General features: G+C 39.5%; 1 protein-coding gene across 6 annotated transcripts in view; it reads right to left on the bottom strand.

Moving 5' to 3' along the window:
- The window catches only part of NFKB1 (nuclear factor kappa B subunit 1), a 58,708-nt gene extending 38,487 nt beyond the window's left edge, over positions 1–20,221 (bottom strand). For 2 of the 6 annotated variants that reach the window (XM_053940938.1, XM_053940939.1), the window contains exons 1-4: positions 20,129–20,221; positions 8,736–8,788; positions 7,545–7,629; positions 265–305 (exon numbers count right to left, since the gene is read on the bottom strand). In XM_053940938.1, coding sequence (XP_053796913.1) covers positions 265–305; positions 7,545–7,629; positions 8,736–8,780 — 171 coding nt within the window. In that variant the 5' untranslated portion in view covers positions 8,781–8,788; positions 20,129–20,221. Of the gene's footprint in view, positions 1–264; positions 306–7,544; positions 7,630–8,735; positions 8,789–16,596; positions 16,650–19,255; positions 20,101–20,128 lie in introns of those variants that run through there. The other 4 variants (XM_053940935.1, XM_053940937.1, XM_053940933.1 and 1 more) reach the window with 3 other exon arrangements.
- Between the last annotated feature and the right edge of the window lie 3,793 nt (positions 20,222–24,014).

The raw sequence follows: 24,014 nt of genomic DNA, 5'->3' as shown, positions 1-24,014 counted from the left end.
ACTTAGCAAGGTTTATTTTTAAAACTCTTAGAGTTGGTTTTTTGTATTATGACACTTCCAGAGAACAATAAACATGAAAAAAGAACAAAACAGGAAATACTTTAATTACAAAAGTAAGAGTTAAAACTCCTCATGTTCAAGTGCCACATTTGTTCTGACAGCTCAGACTTTTCTGTGCTCTTTTTTTAAGTCATAAGTTTATTCAAAGCTGAATGTAGTAATATAGCTACCTTAGACATTTTCAAAATGTAGTCTTGTTCTTACCTGTTTCGGCTGTTCTATGATTTGAAGATATGGTCCATCTGCTAACATAAAAGAAAGAAAGAAAAGTATTAATAGAAATTTTATTTCCATTACTATAATTAATATATATGTTGCAGGGGTAAGATTCTGTCCTTGAATGACTTGAGATAAAATTTTTGAAAGCATCTAAGTCTCTTCAGAACTTAAATTTCAATAAATTATTTAATTACTTGGCAGTCTGACACTCCCAACTAAAGACCAGTGGAATAAGAAGAGAAAGATTAAGTCAAAAAAGTTAATTTTAGCTTTGAGAGCCTAAATGGACAACTGATCATTCAGTTAAAAATTGCAATGGTAAATAAGAACAGGATCCTTCCCTTGCCATTGATAGCAGTCTGGCTTCTTGAGCTAAGGTTAACTTTTGTATTTAAGCCCCTTGGGCTCTAGAGACCATACTCACCAGCTTTTGGCCCTAGGGCTTCCTACAGAATAGGTGCTTTTGAAAGTCAAGAGACAGCCAATGGGAAGCTCTGAGGCATGGGAATACAGGAGGAATTCAAGCTGTCTCAACATGCCCCAAACAGTCAGAACTGCTTTAGAAAAATCCTGGAATTGAGAAGACTAAACTATTTACATTCTTTCAATAATTTCAGATACACTTTTAAATATAGTGTATTTAAACACTGCTGGGCCTCTAAAAACACTGAATACACTCAATTTGACTACAAATACAGACTCTATATTGAGATCCATCTTGAGCATGGTGCTGATAAATAAGATTATGTTCTACTAAAATTCTATTTGTGTCTTTTAAAGAGGCTTCATTAAACAACTTTCAGTCTCATACAGTGGCTAACTTCATACTATCAATCTAATGCAAAATTCACCAGTTTATATAGCTTTTGAGTAGGCCCTAAATCCAATGAGAATTCAGAGTTAAGCATTCATCACCTGATCAAAGCTTAGCTCCAACTCTGATCATTTAGATTATTTACATCAAGAAGGAAAGCTCTCTGAGTGGATGGCTATGAAATATCTCTTAAAATGCAAGCCACTGATGACTCTCAAAACAACAGTTCCAAGAGCTATGATTGCCTCCCTCTCTCTTGCTAAGTAGCCAAGATGATTTGTATTTCAATGCTAAAAGATCTGTTGTTTTCAAAGTAGACACCAAATGACAGCTTCACTGGGACTACCTACATAATATTTTTCCAGCCATATTCCTGTTGGAATTCTGTATTATCATTCTACTCTGTTAAAGGTATTAATGCTGAGGAATCAAGCACAGATCTTTACTGAAAAAGCTTCTCTACATGAAAGTTTTAATGAATACACAATAGATGAAATTAGTATTCTGCTACAGCAGTTAGCTGACTCAGCAACTGAACTAACTTAATGTTGAAGTTATATTGAAAATATTATAAGTCACAGCAATTTCACATTTAAAGATAAATTATTTCCCAAGTCCATCAACTGTACTTTTCTTTGAAAAAGTAAACAGTGCTTCCTGAAGTCATGAAAAACAATTGCCTCAAGACCACATACAAATAATCTTGCATTACAAAGCAGGAAAAACAGTTTGGACTTCAGGAACTTTAAAAGATGTACAGTAATATTTAGCTTTGGCCTTGTGCTTCAATTTTTGTCTGTAACAGATAGAGTCAAGATGAGCTGAGTTAGGCTTAAGCAATGTATCAGCACTTAAATTTAAGAATTCCTTTCACAGACCTCTAACCCTCCTCATGCTTTAGGTACCTGAGAAGTTATATTTTAACAATCCAATGTATTTTCTGGGCATTGGCAGAAGTAATGCACAGTAATACAACAGTACGTAGTTCAACTTTCAACCAAGCCTCCAGGGCATGATCTGCCAAGTAATTGTTCTTTGGCTCTTCTCCTCTTAGGAATTAATTTTCAAGACATACATGTTGGGTTAGCACAAAATACTATTGCTTTCTCTCAAACATTAGCCAGAAAAGAAAGTGTCCTCATCCGATAGCGAAGTGGCTGCAGAAGTTCCCCAGGACACATCACACCCAAGTTACAGCATAAGGAAATTCAAACTCCTAAGAGAGGCATATACACTATCATGGCACATTGGAAAACTAAAGAAAAATGCTTCATACCACTGAAATGGTTTGACCTTGCATGGCACTTGTGAAAACTCAAGAAAATTGAAAACTTAGGACTGTGGTTATTCTGACCTCTTGGGAAAAAAGGTTATAAAAAGCATACAAATATGCTTTTTTTGATGAAAAAATCATAATGTTTCATATACCAGCACTAGAAAAGTGCAAAAAAGATGCTGTGTAAATGTACAAAGCCAAATTAGATGCCTGTTATTAAGCCAGATTATACAAATAACATAGCAATGTACTTAAAACAGTTTTTTGAGGTCTTATTTTAATCTTTGGGTTCCATGACTAAAGATTTTCCCTTTTTTTTTTTTTTTTTTAACAGTGACTAAGTAATTCTCTGGTATAGCATCTGAACCAGACACAAATAACAGTAAAGAGAAGGCATTCTAATGCAAAGCACTTAAAAATATCTGAAATGATACCTAAAATTAAACCAGAAATGTTCAAGAAAACATCCAGGCATAAGTGGCATAATGTTTTGATTATAAAAAGGGTTTTTACTTAGTGAAAGGTCTCACATAGCTGTTTTCAGTGAACTCTGCATACTTCCCAGAGGCACATTACACAGCCTAACATTGGCTATGTGTGGTTCCTTCTTTCTCTTATCCTTTCCCACAGGGAAAAGAAAACACATTTAGTGCTTTGCATGCAGCAGTTCTTAATATTTTGTTTCTATTAGCAGGCGTGTCTTTGTCTCAGCAGACAGAGAGCAGGAACCTGAAGATGAACGCCTCCTAAGCGGAACTAAAAATGACGAGATTTGTGATGATCCTTTATTCCAGCCTGGAAGGTGCTTGCTTTAGGTTCTCGTTTAAGGAGCAACCCCCTTTTAAATGCTAAACAGCCACAAGAAGGAACACTACTTAATGCACAGCTTATGTTCTACTTTTGCCCTACAGAGAGGCTGAAGGACACGGTCATGGAGCTGCCTCTACACAGGCATGGCTCTCACAGTTGCCAGATTTTGACAGGAGTGCTCCTGGTGCTTTGCCTAGCACTGTTAGAGCTGGGAGGCCAAGAACTGCAGCTGCAACATGTGATTCTCCAGCCTGGAGAGGCTTTGCCACATCCTGGCCATGCTTCAGGGCTTCTTTTTCTGTGTTCTTGCCTCGGTTGCCACAGACCGACTCGCATCCCACTCCAGTCTGAGTCACAGTCCCACTTCCCCACGTCTTCTTCAACTGCCAAGTTTCTTCATTTTCCTTCCTGCCTGAGTCAGAGGCCCTCCTGCCCCTTGACACTCCCACCCCTTGCATTCTTTCTTCCTCCTGACAGGCCTCACCCTACACACACACACAAAGGACAACCCATCCTAGGCTCCCCCTTGATTCCTTCCCCCCAAAGCAAAGTCAAGGAAAAAGAGGTCTCTCAGGTTGGTGGGCTGTCCCTGCAAGCCTGGCATCTCTGTTGGACTAGTGGGGTCCTGTGTCTAACAGCTTTCTGACTACCTAAAACCATTCCATTTAACCTGCAACAACCAGTGGACATGTATCCTCCCTCACATTCTCTCTGCTGGTGGGCCTCCGGAACAGGCATCTCACCCTTGTAATTGCTGTTTTTCTCTGTGGACATGGATGGAAATGCTTGTAGCCTGTAGGTTTTTATTGTTAAATCCCACATCAAGTCTCTCGTGTCCGTGCTGGCAGTGGTACCTTGCTGCTGAAAGCTCAGACTGGAGACCTAGTGCCTTATCCTTCCTGAAGGCCTGTTGTAGCATTTGCATGTCCTAGTCCTCAGGGATTCCCCTGCACAGGAACACTCTCTTCAATCCCAGCTCTTCAGTGTTCAAAGCATGATGTTTAAAGCAAATGGCACATGAGACTTTAACTTCTTCCCTTGGTTCACTCTTCTAAACACCAGCACAGGAGATCTAGAAAGAACATCAGAAACTGTATGCAAGTCTGCTCGAGCTCCTGAGGATTAGGGCCACTACTGTGGAACAAGAAAATGAACACTCATCTCATTTTTGGTGGTGGTCTGATCTCCTTGAACCTCTAGTATTATCTCTCTCTAAAAAAATATGAAAAAGGAATTTTAAGTTCCTTCTTTTTCCCTCTATAACTTTTTCATTTTTCACAGCAAGTGTCACACAAGATTGGACAGAGGAGGTTAAAGAAACAGCAGAAAATTAATTTTAGCAGCCTCCAGGCAATACTGTTCAGCTCCTGATGGCTCTGCTTCAACTTCAAAGTTTTAAAAACACACCACCTTAATGCCAAGAGCTAGTCAGACCAGAGCCTCTTGAAGCAGAAACAACTAGGCAGTTCCCAAACCCACCTCTAACTGGGGCACATTACGTGGCTGTAGATGATCTTGGATCATCATGAGGGAGTACAAAACATCCAAAATGACAAATCCCTTAGCTCAGAGCTCGGCCCATTTCCCCTCCAATGTAAGGCATCACATTGTTACTCCACTACACAGTGGACGTCTCACTGATGTGCAACACTTTTACTCTGCCTAAATACATGCTGTGGATAATGCTCCCTCCATCCCCAATGCCACTAAGGATCAGTACCTCACCTACCTAATCAAAGGCAGGATACTTCTCAGCAAGCCAAAGAAGAGGCTGACTTCATGAGGTTCTGCCTTTTCTGCTGGTAAAACTTGAACCACTTAACTACTACATCTTTAGAGCCAAAGTAACAAAAAATGTTTATTTAAAGCAGACATACGAGAGAGAAAAAGAAGTAAAGACACTTGAGCACTGACAATGATGTTGAGAAAATCAGTGCTCCACCATCTCAAAGGTTTCCTACTATTACTGTAAATGTTAATGTAGCAGCAGAACATCTATCACCAGAAAGTCCCCAAATTCCCCAGCTACTTGTTGATTCAGCCCAGCTGGCACGACACAGCAATCCATGGTTATACATTAAACCTGTCTGCCAATGTAATAGGTCTGACATTGTGCCTTTATGGGTGCACAGACTGAAAGATATAGGCACCACAGCCAGATCATGAGGAACAATTAATGTCTTTGGTTCTTTCTGCCTTTATCATCCATTTGTCCTTGAGAAAAATGGTTTTATTTCACTCTCTCCATATCTCAGCTGGTAGTACTTCTGGAAAACCCCACATGACTTTTTAAACTGACTTTACTGAGTAGAAAGACATCATTAGTCCCTGCTTGAAAACCACTAAAGTAGAATATAAAAATTATTGTATTATCTTTTAACTGAAGAGCCAGTCCATAGTAACAATGCAGCATATTTTCAAGAAGGGGAGGAAATAAGCATTACTGGGATACTGTTCAAGAAACAAACCAACCGTGGCATCATCGGATGCAGCTGAAATGATCAACCTTTTCTGAAATTTTTTAATTAACTTTTTGTTTGTGATAACCTGAAATCCATGATCCTTTATTGAATCCCATTTTGTGCACAAGGAACTTGCCACCTACACTGCAGCAGTAGATAAGAGCAGTGGCACTTATAAAAAAAAGGCGTTTTTTGAAGCAATTTTTCAAATTAAGGACAGAGCTAGACTTAGTCCAGTAAGAGTTTTCTGCAACAGCAGAACTCAGTGAATGCTTGACTCCCTGACATGTTTTTGAAAACAGCTGTTTTCTACTTTAGATGAGACATAGTTATCTGAAAATTAGTTTTATATATCTGAATAATTTGTATTGAATGAGTCTAGCATGAAAAATACAGAGTAAGCTTAAAAAGTACAAGTAAAAGAGCTCATTACAGGGAAATTTCAATAACCTTATTTGGTCAACAGAAACTGGGAGAAAAAAAATCCCTTGGTCTATAATGCACAAGCCCTTTAATACTACACAGATGAATCTTACTGAATAATTTTATCTGCCTTAATAAAAATACACTGTAAACAAATGATTGCAACATTCATTTGCTGGATGTTTTTCCATATTTGTCAAGTGCTTTGCTCGTGAGAACATTTTATCTTGAAACAAAATGATCTGTACCATGTGTTTCTCGATCCTTTCTTGCTACTACTCTTTTAAGAAAACAAGGAAACACTAAAACAGTAAGCCTGCTTTAATTTTTATTCTATAAGCAGCATTTATTGTTACTTTAGGATGGAATTTTACCTATGAAGGAAAAAGTTAAATGCTGATTTCATTTTACCCTTAACACCTTCACTGCTGTGAAGTGTACCAAATACTGCCATCAGAAGTGGTTTGCACTTTCAACTGAAGAAAATAATTTGCAATACATAAGATACCAGCTACATCCTAATACAACAGAGTCAAACAGATAACAAGAGAAAGTTGTCATGGTAAAATACTTGAACATCTATATTGGAGCTATATTTTAAGAAAAAAATTCCTAAGTTTAAATTAAAATGTGTTTCCTTCTTCCTGTTGTATCAATTGTTCTAATAGACTAAGCAGCAGAAAAGAGTTTTCCAAATTCATGCAAGAAGTAGTATTTATAAAGATCTTTAATAAGCAAAACCAGACCAAGGCTGATCAAGCAGCTGATACTGACTGAGCTATAAAAGACTTGTAATTGTTCTTACTGTTCTGGAAGCATACAGTAAGAGCTGCTTATCAGACCTTTGAAGAACACTATTTGCTTATTTTCAGTGGTTTGTTGCAAAATTTGTCTGAGCTTTCAAACTAGTGCTATTGTTCAGGAAACTGTCAGGTGCTTCTAATACCACACTGCCACTTCACAGGAAACAGAGAAGTCACCGAGAAGGAAAAACACATTTGAATGGTACAGGAAGTTAATATTCTCTGCATTTTATTACTGAAAAACAAGCAACAAATGCAACTACAACAAATGCAACAGCATTCAAAAGGAAAAGAAGCACATGTTGCAGTCTGCAAACTGGCAATAGCAACATGTAACTCGCTGAAGGTTCAAATTCAGAAAAAAGCCTCAACAAAGTAATTTATAAAATCGGGTCACTCAAAGCTCTTTGGTCACTATCCTGGTTTCACCTGGGAAACTGCTGAAACTTTCAGTTTCTGTACAAGCCACAAGAAAATCTGATTTGTCTCACTGCTGAAAGTTTCATGAGAGGAAGAAAGATGCAAGATGTAATAAAAAAACTAGTTGACAACCTGCAATCTACTATTATGACACACAAGTTGGTAAACAAAAAAGGCTCTGAAAAGAACTTCTCAAAAGAAAACAAATGGGAAGAATCAGCAGGACAATGGCACCATCAAATAGTGAGGCTTCCTACCTGTTCGTAGTGGTAAGTCTGCAGTGATGTAATTTGTACTGTTAAATAAAGCATTCATTCCCATGAACTGATCCACCGTAAACATCTATATTGAAAGAAAATACTCTGCATTATTACATATATACACAGCTGCATAAAACATCTATCAGCAAAGCACTTCAAAGTTCTCTGCAAATATTGAGACTGCAAACACCTTGTTGAACTACATAAACATTTTATAGCTGTTTTAATTTTGCTGGCAAAAGCAAGCAGAGCTGGCAGCACCGACCCAAGCTTCACCAGAATCATGAGACCGCACCAACCTCAGCACAGTTTCTAAACACCCATTTTGCTCACCTGCTCTAACAACTATAAATCTGAAAGAGCTTAGACAGTAAATTCTGAAAATCTAACCCTACATGTCTTGCCCAAGGCCTTGCTAAGAACCTATGAGTTTTCATTTCCACCTCTCTGATTAAACCCCACTGGACTATATTTCTTATGTAAATATATTTACAAGCTCTAATGAGAGAAAACAGTACATCCAGGTTAAAGTTGGTTTGGTTTTTTTCCTTAACACTGATATGTGTGAACTTACTGTAATTGTTGTCAGGTATAAATCTATCTTTTTCCAAAGTGGAGCAAGCATAAAAGAGAAAATAGCTCCTTTTTGAAAATTAAGGTGAGTAGAAATGACCTGTTCTTCACTTAAAACTTTTCACCCACGCACCATTCTCACAGTTCAAGTAATTTATGGAAAGATCTAAGAAGATCAGGAAGAGCTAGGCCTATGGATCTGTGTGAGTGACGGAATGTTTTAGTCATCACTGTTAATGCACACATCACAAAAATTTACACAAAAGGGCCTTTTAGGACATAAGGGGTTTTATTCAGAAATACTCCAATGTCCACTACAGAAGAAATTCCAGAACAGGTGTCACAGGCATGCAGGGCATAAAAATAAGGGTTTTTTTCAACTGCTTAATTCAGCAGGCCTAGCTTTCCTTCTCATTTCAGCCATTTAACCAGTGGCAAGGCACTTTACAGGTCACATAAAACCAGCTCAGGGAAAAAAGTCCTGATTTCTGCCAATGCAGAATGATTTTCTATATCCATATTAAGTCTAGGAAATGACAAGACAATATGAGAGAAGGCCTAAACAGACAGCTAGGAGAGGATACAGGCATACTGAAAACACAGAAATTCACTTACTTGGGGATCAGATACTCCCATAATATAGGAATCTTCTGCTGCCATTTTAAGTCCTGAAACACAAAAACATGATTAGAACTCCCATTTTTTTTTTTCCAATGTAGAGCAAAAGAGAAGCCTGGAAAGCATTCAGAGTTAAAAGCCCAATCTCTGACACTTTTTATTTTACTTATAACATTAATGATTTCTAAAATACTTCCAAAATTCCTCAGAATTTGGAAGGGACAATGTAAGGATAAGATAGGCTACAGCTAGGATTTTCCATTGCCTATTGCCAAGAAATTAAAAATTACAGTCAAAGTCCAGAAGTAAAAATTTCTTAAAATCAGAAATTGTTTCTGTCTTTGCTCTGACTATTCTGCCATTAGACTTTAGGCAACATCATTACCATAGAGACAGAAGAACTCTTTCTTTTTTATACAATAAAAAGAACATTATGAGCATTCCTGAATGAACCCTATGAAGTTTCCATTTTCTTTTGAAGTATTACTAAATGCAAATAAAGATGACAAAGAAAGAACAGACAGTTATATAAAAAAAAAATAAAACCAGGAATCTATTATTGACTAATTTTGGACCTTTATTTCCAGGGGCCCACAAGTGCTTAGCACACACAATAACTCTGTGCTGACAATGACAATTATGGATGCACAGCATCCATCACAACTCTTTCTCACAGGTCTACATGTGAATTCTGGACACTGGAAAAGTTTGCTTGGTTGATTTTACTGGGACCAGTAGTGGGCCAGTAGCAGAACCTGTGATTTTTCTGAGGAATTTATTAGGTCTATTAGAAGATATTAATGTTAGTGTTATTTCCTTTCATGTAGATATTACTAAAATAACTACAATTTCACCTATGCTGAGCTCACTAAATAAGGCTCTCCAAGGGAGTATCTGAAAATAACAGTAGGACTACTTCAAGAGACTCATGTCTACATTCAACAGACACTAAATAAAGTTAATAACTAACAGAAGACAGAAACACGTCATTGGCCCTCATATTCTACCACAGTGAACGTGAGCCATGTTTGCCAGCAAAGAGAACTGTGAAAACCTACTGCACTATCAAAGAGAGGTGCAAGAGATCAGTAAGTCATCAAAGAAAAACTGAGTCACCATGTACCTTCTACAGGAACTAGAAAGGCAATTAACAAAAGGAAAATTGGAATACTTAAGTAATTCATCTTGATGGAGGCTCAACTCTGCTTGTTAACAATCTCCAAAGACAACACAGTCACCCATTCCCCACAAAGTAGAAAATGTAAATAAAAATAAAATGGAAAAATAGAAGACACTTCATTCAGAGATGACTTCAATGAAAAAGGTGTTTATGTGGGTACAACTGTTTTTTAACCTAGAAAATAAAAGTACCCAACTGACTGTAAATCAATTTCAGAAATATTTACAGGGCAATATTTATTTGTAGTATTTGTGCAAATAACAAATAACTGGTCATAAGATTTCAGCCAAAAACTAATAATAGATATAACAAGCAGGCAATGTCACCAATGCTGTACTTCATCACCTAATACAACAGGATTTCAGCAAGATAAAAAACCACCAGTCAATCACATTAGCTCATAGGTACATTCCACAAAGCATTATTTTCATCAACCAATTGCCATTGTTATTATTCATCTTTATGGAAAAAGTCAATATACAAAGCATGATAAAACCTTCAGGATACAACAAAATTTACTAAGATGTTTATATTTGACTTCTGTTCTGTAGAAAAAATATAAATAACATTATCACCAACTGACAAGTTACTTAAATCACTGAAATAACTTGTAACATTTTTTGTCAAACACTTCTTACTGGAAGGTGTAGATATGACAGAAAAGAATCTGAGGACCACAACAGCCAGCTTTATTTTACAAAGTGTCAGAAAATACCCACCCTCTTGTTACACCCTGATTAGGTAACTGTGCAAATGTCAGGTTTCTTCTGCATAAATAGAATAAAAAACTAGCTCTAAAAATCTTGTTTTGTGATGTCTTCTATTTAAACACTTAAAATTTCATCCATCACATATGCAAAATAGTGTTCCAAAATCCTGAAGTTTCCAGATGACATGATAAACATGCTTGTTCAGAAAAATAAAATATTCTGAGGAGCTAAAATGAATGGCATCTGCCCATTTGCCCGTTTGCTCAATGTATACTTTGCCAAACTTTCAAACAAAGCATCTCACAGCTTCTTCTGTAAGCCACAGGATAAATGTAATAGTAGGTTCTATTTACTTTGTCCTATTCTACTTCCTCAGGCTGCACTCCTCTCCCTCCAGCAGAACTCTGAGGCAAAGGTCAGTGTCCTCACACCTGCCACACTTCTGGTCACATCTACACTTCCACAATACATGACTTTCCAACAAAGTGGAAAAATAATGCAGTGGTATTACTTCTGAAAACTTTTCATTTAAAGTGTTTTGATGTAAAAATTAGAACCCATTTAGGAAAAAAAAAATTAGGGTTCTATGTCCATTTGAATCAGTCCTTCAGTTTCACCTTTTGAAAACAGTAATTTCTGGCTGATGCAGTGGACAGTGTCATGACACCAAAACAGCAGCCTTTAAAGACGTTCCCCCTGCAGTGCTACGTTCAGCTCTGGGCTCTTCAGCACCAGGAACACATGGGCCTGCTGGAGCAAGCCCAGAGGAGGCCATGAAGATGCTCAGAGTGCTGGAGCACCTCTCCTGCAGACAGGCTGGGAGAGCTGGGGCTGTTCAGCCTGGAGAAGAGAAGGCTTCAGGGAAACTTTAAAGCACCTTCCAGTACTTGAAGAGGGCCTCCAGGAGAGCTGGAGAGGGACTTTTCACAAGGACCTGCAGGGACAGGATGAGGCGGAACGACTTTAGACTGACAAAAGGTGGGATTAGATGGGATCTAAGGAAGAAATCCTTCACTGTGAGGGTGGCGAGGCGCTGGAATGGGTTGCCCAGAGAAGCTGTGGCTGCCCTGTGCCTGGAAGTGTCAGGTTGGATGGGGCTTGGAACAATTTGGAAAACTTATGGTAGTGGAAGGTGTCTCCACCCAGGCAATGTGGGGGGGTTGGGACTAGAAGATCTTTGAGGTCCCTTCCAACCCAAACTACTACATTATTCTATGAACATGACACTTGGAAGCAGCAAGGTAACTACTGACATACCACCCAGTCAGCTGTAGGTAGCTATTAATGAATGCCTAACCAGGTATTAAACACAACCTCTCTCGCATTGTAAGTGCAGATGCCTCTTACTTGAGATCTTTCGTGTTCAGGACAGCTGCACTGCCTGGGGAAGAGGTTAAAGACATTCTCTCTGGCCTGAATGTTAACCCAGTGTATTATGAACAGATTATAATTTAGATGTGCAAGCATACATCTTTGTGTATGTAAACTCACACCGAATTGCCTAATCAGGGCCTGGACAAAGATTAACCCAACTGTTTAAAATAACCCTTCTAAATGACTGAAAACACTCAGTTTCACTATGTTTTGTCCTCTCCAAATCAAACAGGTAACAAGTGTTCTGGGAGCCCTACCCTCAAATAACCATTTGTTTTGCTAGGATTTATTAAGTTCACAAATCTGTACACTTCCTCTTACATGAAAATTGATGCAAATCCACAGAGTCAATAACATGATCAAAACCCCAAAAAGACACAGAAAAATAGACCCTAGCTCTACCTGTGTGACCTTTAATTGGCCTCTTCCCTTACTGCTCTAGTTTCTAAGCACCTTTCTCATTTGCATCAGGTGGTAAGATTAGCATCTACCTCGAGTAGCTTTCTTCATTCTCTCATTACATGAGCTGTATTATGGGTCAGAGATTGCCACCTCACTCATTTGAAGATGACCAGATTAAAATTGCTTTGTGGAAGTTCATGTTATTATAGATGCGTTTTTCCTGCATAAGCTCCAATTCCCACAAATTGTACTGCAAACTAGAATCTACAATACAAAAATACCGCAACACCTGCAGACCACAATCAACCACAGCAGTCTCCACCCTGGAGACTGAAGTTTTTCAGATAATGGGGCACAGGAAGCTAGACATTTCAATTCACAGTATTTATAAGTGTGAAAATTCAAAGGTCAGTGAAGAAACTTCATTTAGCTCCTAGTGCAACAGGAAAACATAAAATCCAGCTAAACTTGCCCAAACCCACACAATTATACCTTCTGAGAGTAAGTGTGGGATGTGTGCATGCATATGCATACATATTCCTTTCTCCTCACAGCAGGTCAATTGCCATTGTGAAAAAGGTTTAAATAGAGAGAAAAAGAGAAAAAACCTAGGAAGCCATGTACACACATACAGGAGATGAGTGTTGCACCAAACAACCAAGCAAACCTAATGGCAGGCACTTTGCACCACTGCTCCTCCTTAATAACCAAATGATACAAGGTACAAGTGGCACAGCTGGAAGAACATGATTTTTTGTATTCTGAATATTTGTTCTAAAGCTTCAAAAGGAGCAGCCATTTAAAATGAAAACAACATAATTAATGTAGGAATGCTGTAATCCACGAACAAGAATTCTCATTTCTCTTATCTCAATAATTTGATTTCAGAGCTCTTCCCTGTTATTCTCTCACATTCACTGTGTCTGTTTACCTTTTAAAAAGCAAGATAAATTTCCCTACCCAACTGTTTTCAGCCCCACTGATTTTTCAAGGGTACAGATCCTTCCCTTTACTTCTCTTCAACTTTCCAGCCTGAATTTTAAGCATGAGGTGAACCCTTGTTCTCTTTGAAACCAGTATCCAAGGCAATCCCTAAAAACTTGGGACTTCTCCCTACTACCCTTCTGCAGACAAACATGATCTTTATCACCCAGTTCATTGCACCTGAGAACTGAAATTAGTGTGATGGATGTTCTTCCACGAGGAAGTTTATTTAAACCATCTCTTACTTTATGATATGTTTTACATCATCCTGTTCTCACATTTCAAGGCTGGGATTCAGAAAGCAAGCCTCACAATGGGAAACTCAAATACTACACTTCAATTGACTAGATAAGATAAACTGAAAGAACAATTCTTCCTGAAAGTTTTCTAGCAGAGTGCTTTTTCTCTTTAGCTTGGCTTTCACTGGAATTTACCTGTTAAAAATAAACTTCTTTAACACTACACTAAATGAAAGTAATTAAATTCAGTGTGGTTTGCCCTTAGCCTGTTTATTTTGCTTACTAAAAATAGAGAGGAATAAGGATGAAAACGAAGCAAAGATGTGTCTCTTTCATATATTTTAAGTATATTTTTACTACATCAGGGCTATGAAGTGTGGCAGATTATCTCATCACAGAGAACTACATTTTTAGGAACAGCACCAAATTTTCACAATTCCTGTAGCAACTATGAAGTACTGAGGTAGAAACAGCCACTGCTGTATTGTGCAGACAAGACAATGTGTTTTACCTGCTGTTTCTTCCTTAACTTTAGGTGGCAACCATAAATCCTTGAGTCTCAGTCTTCCACCTTTTGCAAAACAGAATCTGTATCTGTATAGGGACAATTGTCTCAGAGATTTGCATTTCCCAAACAGAGATGCTGGGAAAAGGTATTGTGCAACAGACTCTTTGGGTTGCTGGGTCAGGGCTGGCAGCAGGACAAGAGCTGCTGAGATGATTTTGGCTGGAAGCCAGAGCAGGATCTGCTCTGACAAAGCAGAGATAGGATCCAAGCTGTTCAGTCTCAACCTTTCACCACTGCAGTCCCTTCAAAGTCAGGATGCTGCCCATCCCTTTCACTGCACAGCCTTTTCACCTTGCTTCTGGCCACCTCTCCACTTCAACCAGCACTTCATTTCTCTTGGAACCCAGTCATTCTGCCCAGAGTGCCAGAAGTACAGCTCCAGAGCACAACACCTTTAATTCAAAGTAAGAGACGATAAACAGCTAATGTATTCTATAATATACAAAGTAAACAGAACTCAAATATGAAGGGAACATCAGCACACTTTCACCCACAATATTGGCATAGATGTCTTTAGGACAAATACGAAAGAAAAATATGTTCAAAAACACAAGAAGCGATTGTTAATTCGCTCATGTTGACACAAAGCCACATCTATTATGTTATTTTGAAGGGATTTTAAGACCGTAATTAAATAGATTTAAAATTTGCCCTTAGATGCCAAAATGTTTACCACTATTTCTTCTCCCAGCTATGACTTCAATACCTGGGGAGGTAGGGAGCTGTTTTAAGGAACCAACACAATTTTTGCAAAAGCGGCATAAGGAAGTTGTGTTTTTCACATTCCTTCTGGCACTTCAAAGATGTGTAATCTCTCAATAGAGATTTGAGTGCAATTTGTCAGTATGCAAGTGCAAAAAAGTTTGTGAGAGAGACATTTTGATCAAAGATTCTAATTTCCTCTGCAGAGTCTTTGTCATCCACACACTGTTGCAGCTGCAGTAACACTACATAACCCTAAATGACACTGTTTGTTTTTCTAATGTAACAACCCAAATTGCCTCCTCTTGTGACTAATTAAGCCTGCTTATTATTTCCTGTTGGGTGGGACCCGACAGTTGTGTTTATGTATTTTTGAAATTTTTAAATTGCTGAAGTTAAAATTTTCAAGTATTTTCAGTCATGAGCAGATGCATTACTTGACAACAGTATAAAAACTACAGAATATTTTGGAAATTAAATCAATCACAAGTACTTGAGATTTCATAAGTGTGGTGCTCTAAATCAGAATTGTTGGGTGCATAATTATTTTATGAATCTAGAACCAAATTTATTACAGCATGTAACAACTAAATCTGAAGAAAAAAAAAAATCACAGCATAAGAAAATTTCCTTGGCAAAGAGTAACTGGACTACCTAAAAGATATTCTAAAAACTATGTTTGCAAATAGGATTTTTGTTTTATTCCTTTCCCAAGTATCAAAGTAGTGAACTAATATGTCAAGAGGAAATACTAAAATGTCATAAACATACAAACTGTTTTTTCATTATATTGTTGGAATAAAGTTAGAATGTTTTTGTTAAAACACATTCAAAGCAACTTAAACCAAAGAAATAAACAGTATTCAAATATATGGCAAACATATTCTGGTACATGTATAATGCTAAGTAGAAGTAAAAATACTGAGGTTCAACACAGAAAAACAGCTGTAGTAACTACATTGCATTTTAGCCATGTGGGGTGCTAATGTTACTTGAACTTCTGAATATGATGTTAATATGCTGTTACTTTTTCCTCCTGATTAAGATCAATCACTGAATGTTCTTTGCAAATAGCTCTAGCTCATATAAAGGCTGTTCATCAAAGTCAAATTTTAACTCAAGAAGCCACACACGCCCATTTCATAAGCCTGAAGTGTAATGAATCATTAATATTAGGCTGCAAACCTTTCCCTTGTTTTATTTCTTTTGGCAGGGGTAGGGGGGGCACGGAAAGAACAGTGTTTCTGAGAAGCCAAGCAGCATGTAACCACCAGCTGCAGAAGTTCAGCTCACACAAGGTTTGCTGTATCACCAGGTACACAGGCTCGGGGCTCCTACTGAAGACACAGTCCCACACTTAATGAACAGAAAACAGCCAGGGCTGTTACCACTGCAATCACAAAGGTGAACTGAGGGATTCTCAGTGTCTTTTTGGTTCTGAATAGTTACTGAAGTCATAACGTGACAGAATCAATTGCTTAAATAGCACCACTAAGAGGACCCAAACAGGTAGAGCTGAGTCCAGGACCATCACAGCCATAGCCAGTTTTCAAATCTACAGATGCAAAGTAGCTAACTAAGGTTTAATTTTTTGCTTTTTCCAAAGAAATTGTAAAACTCCTGCATTCTCAGTGTTGTACAGTAACCTATGACACAACAAAACTCACTTGGATTAAACTAATAAGACCAAAAAACCCACCTGCTTCCTTTGTTTATACTTTGTGTGCTAAAATCTGTCCGTGTTTAGGCAGATGGAAACAGGACCTCTAGAAGAAACAAAAAAAATAAAGCCAAACCCAAGCAGAAAACCCCCAAACAAACCCAAACCACACAACTTAGACCTACTTTGCTCTTGACCTGTCGACAGTTTGCTTGGAGGACACAATGAAACATGGGGGCATTTCAGCTGAGTATTTTAAATGAAGGGAAAAATAAATGTGCATCTATCTCTCACTGCTTTTCAAAAGAACACAGAAGATGAAAGGGGGAAATAATGCTTGGAGTAGCAGTAGAAGCTTCCTCCCCACACATGATCTGTCAGCTCCACCTAAATGCTAAACAAAGGATTTTACCTTGAGACCACAATAACTTGAAATATCTTTTAAGGCCTTACTTTTGAAACTGTCAACAGTGCCTCATCAAAATACATGTTTAAATGAAAGCACTGAAGAAGATTCACCGAATTATTTCTGTGCTCAAAGTTAGATGCAAACTTAGTGCCTGACTGACCTAAGGGCACAGTTAATGACAACCATAATTATGATCTTATCAACACAGAACTTCATAAAAGGTTCACAGCTTATTTAAAGGACATCAAATTACAACTTCCACTTCTAAAATACCTCTGTAAGAGCTAAAAGTGACCAAAACCAGGAATTGCTTTTTTCATTACCTACCTGAAACATTCATTATCTTCTCTTTGTTTTATAATAGCTGTGTTATTTTGTCAAAGAACCAAAAGAAAGCTATCAGTATGTTGAAAGAAAGGATTTTCAACTAACTGTAGAGCTTTCATTAGTTGCTTACATAAACAAGCAACAATTTTCTTTATGACTGATACTTTTGTACTTAGAGTTGGCAAACACAGCACTGAAAGGTGAAAATATTTCAGCAAGTACCGTTTGGAGCAATCTGTGAAAACATGGGAGAATTAACCAGCATCTCTGAGGACCACAGGTGAATTTTCTCAACACTAGCTATATCAAAAAGCCAACTGTAAGTTAGTAAAACATATATTTTCTTTCACTGTATCTTTGCAACTTCAAAAATGAACGTCTACGTTGCATTACAAGCACCTCTGATAGTTAAGACTCACAGGCCTTCAAACTTAGTTCCTGTCCTTCCAGAGTCTGAAATATGCACAATAATATGAATTCCTAACTGAACGTATTTCTGGAGTTCACATGTATTCATGAGAAAGTGGCATGGTAAGGTTTTGGAAAAGGCAACAATGAAAAGGAACCTCAAAAATCTATTAATTAGCAAATTTATGTCAATGATATTTATTTGTAGGTATCTATTATTGAAGTCACATAATGCCACCTCAAGGAAAAAAGTAAATTTATTATTTAATTTTTAGAAGTAAAATTTTAATGTAAACTTACATTTATTATTTAAATTAATTTTCAAAAGTAAAATACGTAGTAACAGAGAAGTAACCAGCACTGCTATTTTTCAACAAATGAAGTAGGAAATCTTCAAACGTGCACCTAAATGAAACACCAGTGTCTGCTTTCCACCCTCTCTCCCTCTTACTCCTTTTCTCTGTCCCAGCACTTTTATCCAGCAAACTTTTCTGATTTCAAAATAAATACTACGAAAACATTACCAAGGTGTTGCCGGAAGAAAGTGAATAGGAAGTTTATCTGTTACAAAACTGTTTTTTAAAAGCACACAACACAATGCAAAGTAATATAAAGCTGCTCTGTTTTAACTCAATCTTAACTCAAAATGTATTCATTTCTTGCATGAGAAAATAACTACATTTTTTGATGACTCTACCACTGACTAACATTTCTTTCTTTATAAAAGGGACAAAGGGTGGAAAGAAAGCTTTTTCCTTTCTGTTTCGTATTTCAAATTAAGTTCTTTAACATATCTTGCACAGATTTCAGTGCTGAGATTCCCTGAAATCTCCACGCACTGTGATACATCCTGACAATAGTATTTCAGCGTAACCGTAAGTTAAATTCTCGGGCCAGGGAAAATTACGGAACAGAGCATCTGTTTCTGGATGGTTACAGGCTACTTTTTTCTCTTTCATTTTCTCATAAACTGTAGTCATTTCTGTAGATTACAAAACATTGCAGACAGGATGCTATCTTAGAATGACGTCTTGGTTAACGCTTTCCTAGAACTGGCAGCTACTTTCTTTCATGATAGAACACAAGTTCTTTGACTGAAATACTATTTCGAAAGTTGATACTACACAGTCCACAGCAGAGAGACTCCAGATGTCAATAAAATCGAAGTGCTCTATTTTCAACCCTGTTCTGTGAGCTTGACAGTGCTGGTGGTAGCACCCTGCAGCATGTAAGGCACAAGGCAATACAGCAAAGAATTCATCCACTTTTCTCTGTGAACAGAGTAACTGAAAAAAGGACTCTGAAGCCCAGAACATGCCAAATATAATCAGCATTTTAAAACCATTTTTAAAAAATCATTATAACAATAATCTGTATTTCCTTTAAAATGTTATTCTTAAGCAAAGATTTTGAGCATTTTAAGACAGGAAGTTGAAATGCAGCAGATGATCCCTTGCCTCCAAAGTCTTATTCTCCAAATGCTCACAGGTACTGAGATTTACTTATTTTGAAAATACGCAGCAGTACACATGATAATGGCCCAAGAGCACATACCTCATGTCACAGAAACAATACTCCGATTCACATTCATGTAAAATAAGTCAGTAGCGCTTCTTCACCAAAGATACCATCAAAGCAGAAAGCACCAAGAGATGAAAAAATAATTGTGATGATGAGAAGTTTGATAGTCTTGGCTTTCAAGGTCAAATGTAAGCGAGCAATCAGTGCAGTAATACTCCCCGTCGCGACGAGAACTTTTCGGTTTCACCACTTGCAACTTTAAAAACCTCACAATTTCGTACCTCCTAATACAGTCTGCGGCACTCTCGGGCAGCACCCAAGACGAGGTCACCCAGAGCTGCCAGGATCAGCCCACGTTTTCGTGGTGACCACCTGCACTCCCGAGCCCGGCCGGCGACTGTGCCCCGGCCGCGTCTCCGGTTCAGCACGTACGTGTGTCACCTTCGAAACCAAAAGCGACAAAAGCAGCACCTCCTTTGCCTACGAGCACCCGCTACGCGAGCGGCAGAAGCTGGGCTTGCAAATTTTTTTCACTTTGCTGTCACGGACACCGATTCGCTCGCCAGGAAGAGCCCGGTAACACAGCAGCAGCAAAGCCGGCATCGCGGGCTGGCTGCAGGCGAGAGACGCGGCAATCCTCCCGGCACTCTAGCGGGAGCTCCGCGCCCGTCACAGGCGCGGGGCTGGACCAGGCGCAGCCTCCCGCGGCAAACCTGCGCTCCGGGGGCTGCGGAGCTCCGGGGGCTGCCGCGCTGTCCCAGCCCAGCCCAGCCCAGCCCAGCGAAATGCCCGCTCCCGCCGCTGCGGGACAGAGGGAGCGCAGCCAGGCGGGCGCCGCGGTGAGGACGCGGAGACAGGGGAGAAAGAAGGCAGCGAGCGGCGGGCCAGGGGCCGCCTGGGGCTCACCGGAGCAGAGCTGGCGGCGCCTCCTCCTCGTCGTGCCGTGCCGCCCGCGGTCCCTCAGCGCCGCGCCATGTAACCCGGCGTGCCGCCTCCCGGCTCCGCGCGGACTTTCCCCCTCCTTCCCGCCCGCCCCACCGGCGAGGGCACCCGCCCGGCACCGGCCTGCGCAGCCTCCGCCCCTGCCCCCGGCCCGCTGCACTTCCTGGCTGGAAATTCCCGCTGACGCTCCGGCAGCGCGGAGGGCCGCGCGGGCGGGGCGGGGCGGTAGCGGCGGCCGGCGGGGCAGGAGGAGGCGCGGCCGCGGCGCCCCGGGCGCGCTCCCGCGGAGAAGGAGCCGGAGAGTGCTCGCCCCCAAGCCATCCGCTGGCCGCGAAATCCTTGAGCCGGGGACAGGCCCTCACGCCCGGGTGAAGCCGCGTAAACACGCGGGTCCTTTCATCCCAGGGCAGTTACCGCCGCCGCAAGAATAATCCCGTCCTTGCCCACGTTCCTTGGCCCACGGCGGCGTTCGCGACATCTCTGCAGATACGGGCCCGACCCGTGGCTGCCTAAGTTTTTTTGACCTCTAAATATAAAGTTTGGAAGGGGAGAGAGAGACTCTGCATCGAGTGAATTTAAACCCCCTGCCGCAGTGCCTGGCTGCTGGCTGGCTTTCCCAGGCACTTGATTAAAGGAAATTTACCGATTGCTTACCGCCAGATGCCTGACAACATCACTAGGCAGGGAGTACAGGCTGCACAGCACCATTTTTGTGTAGGTTTACACAGTTTATGACAGAGCAGGCTCCCAGGTAACTTGATGTCTGTTGAACAGTGCCAACCATCAATAATACGATTTTAATACCAGAATCCAGGTTTGCAGCATAGTAATCAAGTGTCCCAGACACATTTAACCAAGGCTGAAGCAAAGCAGCTAGTGCCACGTTTAATTGGCACAAATGATACGTAAAACAAGTTCAAATATCTTTGTGCTAAATTTTAAAACGTCTGGTTTGCTAAGGGTGACGAGTGTTTAAAATGAGCATCCAGCATAACTCACCGAATGTGTGTTTGCATAGAAAGTCAGCAGCACGCCTCTGGGGAATTTTGTTATGCTAAGGTCACATAACATGGGCTTCACGAATGAGATAAACAAAACTAATAGTTTAAAATAAGAATTTAAAAAGCCCAAACATATAAAGGAACCAAGGACTGTTGCTTTTTTTTTTTTTTTTGTTGAAGCAAGGAATTGTAACCTAGAGCAAAAATATGTTTAAAAGGAATAGAGTCAAATCATAAGCCACCTGTTGACTGGAACAAAATGAAAAGGGTCTTTTTACCAGAAAGGGAGTAGATTCAGATGTTACATTTGGTGCCATATCTCTGGGTTGGAGCAGAGAGACACTATTTAAAATGAGTGATGAGAGTGCAAAAGAGAGCTCGGAAATGCGAAGGATTTTCTTGGCTTTCTTGAAAAATGACATTTTCTACATGTGACACATAAATATGTATGAAGAGAGAGTAATTTCCTTTTTTTGGATTGCCACTCATGCTCTGTGATGCAATTCTAAAAATGCACTCCCCCATTCTCTTCTCAGTACAAACTGGGAGTTGAGAATGACTCAGCATTTCCAAGTAAAACATGTTTTCCTCATTATATGGGGATATTCAAGACCCAATATTAATTTTTTTAGTGGAAGAAAATGCACTGAATTAATAGGACATGTGAGGAAAGAATTGTGTCCCAAAGCCCTCGAAGGAGGAAGTCTAGATGGATTTTAAATACAAAGAAGTTTCAAGATTCATTTGAAAGGAAAGGTGCCATGTCATAGCTAAGCAAAGGTGTGTTCACAGGGCAAAACATGTATGAACAAATACCAGGAAATCAGACAAGGTGGATAAGTTCCAAAACTTAAGGAGACTTACCTGGTGGATTTATTTTAAAAAGACATGTATTCAAGTACTCAAGCTCAGCTGTCCCTGTGAAATCTTAAGCAGCTTCCGCAAAGATGTAGGTTTTACAATAAAATCTTCTTCTCAATTATATTTAAAGCATAAATTTGCCCTTTTTTAGAGCTTAATACCATAGCTGAAATGTTATTTCTACTGACACCCACAGTAGTGCCAGGCTGTAAGCCCACACTTTGGTAAAATTATCTTCACAGGCCACTCTAGATAAATGTACTGCTTTATAGCACAGGATTCCCACTTGAAGAGCCAAATAATTGTGTTCCAGCCACTGAGGAAATCAGGCAGATAATACAGGCTCAGTGGTTTGCAGTGATGAAGTGCTGCCTATTTTCTGAATAACACAGGTTTCCACTATTGCCATCAAGTTACTTCAGTACCTGGACAATCTCAGCTCAGAGATGAAGAGCAGGTGATCAGACCTGGACCCAAAGGAGCAAATGCCTGCTGCTGAGCTGAGGGGAGCGTTGTGAAATGGTTGCAGCCATGTCTCTGATGGCTGGGCAGGTGCACTGAAGGAAAGGCTTTCTAGCTGTACACTTAACCAGGCTGTTTCACCTCAGTCAGGTGGGGTACATTTAAGTTTCCTGATGTGCAGATGCAATTTAGAAGCTGAGTCTCTTCTCTGCTAGGTTTGCTCTGGGAATACAGATATACAGATCTCTTTCCAAAGTCAGAAATCTTTGGCCTCAGTATTTTTTAATCCTGTAACTAATGATAGATAAACATCTAAGACAAGCAGAGATTTATAAAATAATCAGTCTTTACTTTAATTGGTATGCCTGGATTGGAAAAACTCATGAAAGTTTCTTACATTATGTGTCTTCTGTTTCTGACATATTTACTGGAATGAGGATAGGCTCTTTTCATTCCCTTTGACGTAGTAAGTTTGAGGCTAAAGCAGGAAAAGATAAGGGAAAGTCTAAAATAGCTACTGAGAGGCACTTCCTTTTAAAGCTTTCAACTGTCCATCTTCATTGAACTACTATGCCATACTATCCAAATCTATTTCTGGTCAATCCATTATTTCTTTCTCATCCAGATAATCCAGAAGTTCTAACTTAAAAACTGATTTGCCTTACGAAGTAGCCAGTGATCATCTTAACACACTCCAGTCTCATAGAGGTTGTCAGTGTTTAGTCAATATTTGCTGTTGGTATTTCCATTGTCTCCTATAGCTTGTATCCATCACCATCACAGGAAGACAATATGTTAAAAAAAAAAAAAAGAGTTGTATTTTTAAGATGGTGTCATCATTCTGAGAATATATATGAAGCCCTAATGAAGTTGACAATAGAAACTATATTTTAAAAACATTCTAAATAGCCAATGTACATGTGCAAAGCCAACCATTTGAACTGCAGCTAGCAGGGTGTAGAGTTCAACAGTGCTGCTGAATCCCCAGGTTGCAGCATTCATGAGAAGTACTTTCTATCATCTCTGTCATTTTTGGTGGATGATGAACTGGCCTCAATTCATCACATATTTCAGAAGATTTAGATGGACACAGCAACGTCCTGCAAGGCTCTGAACAGTGTGGTGACTCCTGTAATTACACAGGCCACATCCCAAATGCACCTCTTGCTTGCTTCCTCCAGAGCCAGAAATCAGACATGGGATCTCATGTTAACCCCAGTGTGGTTCAGGCATGTCACTCTGCTGAAAGACTAAATTTCTGGTGTTTTGGGTAAGACTGCCAGAGCTGAAGCAGGAGTTTTCAGTAGCGAATAACTGTTGGGGGGCAGGTGCTGGGGAGTTAGTAGACTTAAATAAGAGAACCATGAAGCTGTAGACATGGCTGATGGGTATAATTAACAGAGAAAAGGGAACCTTTGGAGAGAGCTAGAAGTAAACAAGAAAGGGAACACTGCTCAACATTTACTTAGAGCTGTCATACAGTATAGGGTATCACTTCCTAAAGGACATTGAAAGAACCAAGCAGA

The sequence above is a fragment of the Vidua chalybeata genome, chromosome 4 (genome assembly GCF_026979565.1).
Source record: "Vidua chalybeata isolate OUT-0048 chromosome 4, bVidCha1 merged haplotype, whole genome shotgun sequence".
Classification (NCBI taxonomy): domain Eukaryota; kingdom Metazoa; phylum Chordata; class Aves; order Passeriformes; family Viduidae; genus Vidua; species Vidua chalybeata.
Note: the sequence above shows the minus strand (reverse complement) of the source record. Positions and strands in the feature narration are given on the sequence as shown.